The sequence below is a fragment of the Monopterus albus genome, unplaced genomic scaffold (assembly GCF_001952655.1).
Source record: "Monopterus albus unplaced genomic scaffold, M_albus_1.0 scaffold3.1, whole genome shotgun sequence".
NCBI lineage: Eukaryota > Metazoa > Chordata > Actinopteri > Synbranchiformes > Synbranchidae > Monopterus > Monopterus albus.
The window spans coordinates 11,102,464-11,107,534 of NW_018127883.1; the positions used below are offsets into that span (position 1 = coordinate 11,102,464).

A 5,071-nucleotide genomic window follows, 5' to 3' on the forward strand; every position below is an offset into this window, starting at 1 on the left:
ATGTAGGTAAACTAGACCATATGTTAAGGACAAGTGCAAAACAAGAGATGGGCAAAAAACAAAACAACAAAAACTGGTACTGGTGATAGTGGTAAGTGCTCTCACATCAGCGGCAGTAAGCTGGCCATTAACAAGGTCCAGAGTATCTTCTTCTTATAGCATCCTTGGCATGCTGAAGGAATTTCAGCATAGTTTTTGAATTTCCATGATTGCCAGTGATGATGAAAATTCATCTGCTTGTTAAATGCTGATACTCTCACAGTGTCTTTGTCAGGGTGCTGGTATACTGCTGCTGCTGCAACAGCAGCACTGAGCTTCCTGGATACATAGCATGGCCGCCACTTCACTTCACAATCATAAACTGTGTCGGGACACAACAACAGCATTCATACACCATTCTTTGTCCATGGATTGCAACAATTCCCAGACAGCTCAGTGGCACATTAACACATCCAGCACAGTAGCCATGTCCTCAATGTTGCTGTGTGTCCATGTTTCCAAGACCTACTGTTGCAACTTTTCATTTTGAGTCTGTCATAATCACTTCACCACTTTTCAGGACATTTCCAGAAGATCCAGATGCGTTACATTTTTGGGTTGTCCTTCCATCATGCAGGCCCATTCTTGTGACAAGATAGGTCAGGAACGCCTTGAGGGAATTGATGCAAATTTGGCACAATCGTCCACTAGTGGTGACTATTTACATCCATGTTTCCCTCATCATGGCTAAATGGAACGACTTCCAGGTTGATCGAAGACTGAGGAACGATAAAATAAGGCAACCGAGATTTACCTTTGGGCTCAGAAATTTACTGATTAGATTTTGGTGGTCAAAAGTCAAAGTCACTGTGACCTCGCACCTGTCCTATTCCTGTGAATCTGACTGGTTGGCGGAGGCATACGACTGTGAAGCAGTAATTCTAGTTGACAGTTAAAGATGAACAAAACGCTGAAACATTTGCGTCCGGATGCACTGACAAGACAAACAAAACAAAAAAAAGACATTTTTAAATGATGAAAGTGCTCATCATGGACAAAAAATAAAAGCTCATCAGAAACTTCAGTTGGTGTTTTATGCTGCAGTGACCCCATGTATGTTTATTTTTTATGAAAGATGACAGAGTTTAAAGAAAGTGGCACCTAATCACAACATAGATACTGTGTGGAAATATTTCTTTCTAAACAAGTGTTGTGCAGTTTGTTAGAAGTGACATATTGTGATGGATGCAAATGTTTCTCTTCAGCAGTTACAGGGTTTCTGTGATGTGTCATGTGAATATGAGCTGAAGTAGCTGAAGCTGGAGTAACATCTGTAGGCAGCAGTGTGTCACAGCAGGGGGTGGTTTAGCTGACAAACATTGCTGAGGTCAACTTACAAAACTCTGTGTAATCACCAGCTGTATTGATGCCTGGGTGACTTGTTTGTTGGCAAATGTGAACCATGCACAACTAAATCTAGAGCTTTTCTACTGTGGTTTTCACCAATGGAAATGAGCAGTAGGTGAGATTGCACCATTAAAGAAGAAACTCCAACTGCTAAATTTGTTGAAAACCTTTTATGATGACTCATTTGCATAATTTGGAGGAGAACTACTGCTGATAACACTTCCCCAGTCCCTATCTCACCACAAACAGCACCAGCCTTAAAATTACATACGATAGAAATCAGCAGCTATTTTTTAGTTTATCTAAAAAGAAGTCATGAGCTGTATTTTCCCCTGGTGCATTTTAACTCAGCTTCCTGTGCCCTCCTCTGTCCCTGTGGACCCAAATGTGCGTCAGCCAGTTGCTCAGCACCGGTGCTCTCTTTATCAGGTTCTGTGCCTCTGTAATTTGTAAAAGGAGGAGTGTGGGAAGAAGCAGTCACAGATTGTTATTTAGACATTTTCCTTAACCTCACTTGTTAAGCTTAGTTTTGGTGTCAATGGATGGCTGGTATTATAGTTTTTAGGGGCTCTTCCATCTTGCCAAGAGTTAAATTGAGGGTGAAACACCCTGTATGCATTTAAGATTAACAACACTGAGCACTGGTCTATTCAGTAATTATTCTGTATCACATTACCTTTACAAAACTGAGTCAACTGAAGCAAGTTCAAGTCAGAGGTTTCTGTGTTTTATGGCCCAGTGTCTGTGAGCGGATGAGGATGTGGGCCACCCATTCTCCCATGGGCTCCTCTGTGTGCCTTAACTGACTCAAACCTAGTGAGCAAAAATATAGATGGTCTGCATTTTTGCTGCTGCCTGAGGGAATGAATTAATGGCTAGTCTAATCCGATTAACGTTAGCAATCCCACAGAGGAAATCACTGCACATCTGCAACAGATAGATAATAATGTTGACTCATTCCTTTCAATTATTGCTTTTTATGGTATTTGAAGATCTATTTGTTATTGTGGTTGTTTTGTTGACTTGAACGGGCGCCATTACAGTGTGTTTCTAGATCTTCTGCACAACCTACAGGCATCTTCTGGCTTCTTGCAGGTCGGGATTCTTTATTTCCAGCCGAGTGTTTTTCGCTGCATCCTGCTGCGATGGGTTCGACTGCTGGGTTTTGCTACCGTCTATGGGACACTGACTCTAAAATTGTACAGGTAATATGCACACGACTACACAAACTCTTTTGTCCAACATCAATATCCATCCTACAAAATGCCTATTGAATTACAATGACTTCTTTAAGTGCAGTTACACTGCATCTTACATCTTAATTCCTTGTAAAAGTAAGAGCCTAAAGTGTTGAGACAGCATGTTTCTCAGTGGACTACACTGCTGTACATTTTTAGAGGTGGATTCACTGCCTTATTAAGTAGAGTAGAGAATTGCCAAGTACAAGTAATTAAGAAAACATGGGGTGCTTTGGCCCCAAATGATCTCCATATATAATGTGGTATTGAATTATGGTTGGCAAGAGACAAACCAAGAGACTGTGTGTGGGAGCAGAGGAAGAAAAAGGGCGGCTGGAGGATAGAGTGAGGGTGAAAGGGGGGTTATCCAGCACTGAGTAGCCAATAATGAAACAGAAGTTCTGTTGTATTTAAAGTAATGCATTTGAAATTGTTCATCTGTGGGTCTTTGTGTCAGGCGAATCTGTCAAAAAGGCCTAATGAAGATACTGATTAAGGGGATGTGGCTAATGCGAGCGAGAGCTGAGAAAACCCTTAGAGGCCCAAGTTAACATATTGCACAGATCAATTTTTGATGGGGGTCTCATTAGTGGGGAGTGCAGTGGACACTTTATCAATGTGTGTGAAGGGCAGAGCCTAAGAATAGCGCCGGCTGGTCATATGTTTGAGAGGCATTTAATTCCTGTTACACACTCATTTTGTCTGTCTGAATTTAAAGCTATGTCACACAGAGGCGTAAAGAGTAACCGCTGTACACTGTGATGCATTTGAGCTAACTGATTAAAACTGAACTTTGTGATGTCATATGACAATGTTTGCATTTTCAGCTATGCAAAAACAACTTTTTAATAGCAGCTCCATGATCCATGATCATTTTCTGATACAGTATGTTTGTTTTGCAAAACAGTACATTTATAACTAAAATGGCTGGTTAAGATTTGAAACTGTTGTCATGGCAGTTTTCAGACCTTATCGCTCACATGTTTATTTTTTAGGATTCTCAGTGCAAGTTTCTCTTCCCCTTGCACAGGGTGCTCAAGGTGTTCCTGTCCCGAACAGCCCAGAGGATTCCCTATATGACCAGCTGGCGAGTGCTTCGTTTACTGGGCATCATCATGCTTATTGTTTGCTGGTTCCTGGTGGCTTGGACATCTGCTGTGTGTCAGAACACAGACAGGAAGTTGGCTCTCATAGATGTGGGCTACACGCCTGACGGACTGCAGTTCAGTATGTGCCTGCTGGACCGCTGGGACTACATGATGGCTGTCGGTAAACCCTGTTATCACTGTGTGTGCATGCCACATAGTTTATTTGAGGTATTCAATGCGCAAAATACTTTAAGTACTTTGTTAGGTGTTACAGCATTTGGAGTTCAAAGGGAATAGGAGGGAAGTGTGAGTGATGATGTAAGGTTGGATGAGTAAGACCATTTGCTTCCATCTACATTTGGCAGTTTCTTCTCCACTGGTACGACAATGTTTTCCTGTTTTGTACATGAAGGGGAGGGCAACCAGCAGTAGACAAAGACAGATAAGGAATCAAAGCTGCTCGGAGGGGAGCTGCACATCGTGTTCAGGATATCTGCATGCTTTGTTATGCCTGCTGACTCAGGCTTGAGAAAGAGTTGTGGTTCTTTTTGACTTCTGGGAAAACAGATGGACCCCCAGCAGAGCCAATTGTGCATACATAGAGGGCAGATTTCCTTCTGTTCTAAAAATAGGTTGGTAATAGGCATGTGCAGGTCAGCACTGACAACACCCCCTGCAGGTGATAAATATCCACACCAAGATGCCATAAATCTTTCTGATTTGGAAATCCACACCTGCATACACTCACAGCCAGTGGTCGAATTCTAATAGTCTACATTTTTATTGCTACACAGAAAAACCACAGGGAAATGTGTTGATTAATAAACCAGTAAAGATGGTTGGTCTAAAGATGCACAACAAAAATACAGTTTCAGCAATGTAATAAGTGTTCATTTAATGTATAATATTACATTAGTTTTAACTCATGTTGTTATTGAACCAAACAGCACATACTTTGATTTGATTTGATTTGATTTATTCTTTCAAGCATGTAAAGACAGTTGATATGACAACACACATAATTTTACACATATCCAACAAATGCTAATCCAATAACAATTTGCTTATACCTAGTACATGCTTGAATGGAGTAGGAAGAAGTCAGACTTATCCAGTCCTACCCCATGACATTATCTTGTTTGCAAGCAGTAAATAATTCTAAATTAAATTCTAAAGAATTATTCCAAAGTGTTAACATTCATACACCACACCCACAATGTTCCATCTAATTAATCATTAAGCCTGTTCTTGCATATATCTTGATTGACACAAACCTTTATATTTATGTTTAAACTCGTCAATTCTATTACTATTTTTTATGTCCGCACTTAAATTATTCCATAGTTTTACCCCACTTAT

At 40.7% G+C, this 5,071-nt stretch overlaps 1 protein-coding gene across 1 annotated transcript in view; it reads left to right on the top strand.

Annotated features, from left to right (window-relative positions):
- Positions 1-5,071, top strand: part of gpr158a (G protein-coupled receptor 158a) — a 56,109-nt gene that overhangs the window by 40,991 nt on the left and 10,047 nt on the right. Inside the window, exons 6-7 of the mRNA XM_020602134.1 lie at positions 2,482-2,591; positions 3,655-3,893. Of these exons, the coding sequence (XP_020457790.1) occupies positions 2,482-2,591; positions 3,655-3,893 (349 nt within the window). The remainder of the gene's footprint in view (positions 1-2,481; positions 2,592-3,654; positions 3,894-5,071) is intronic.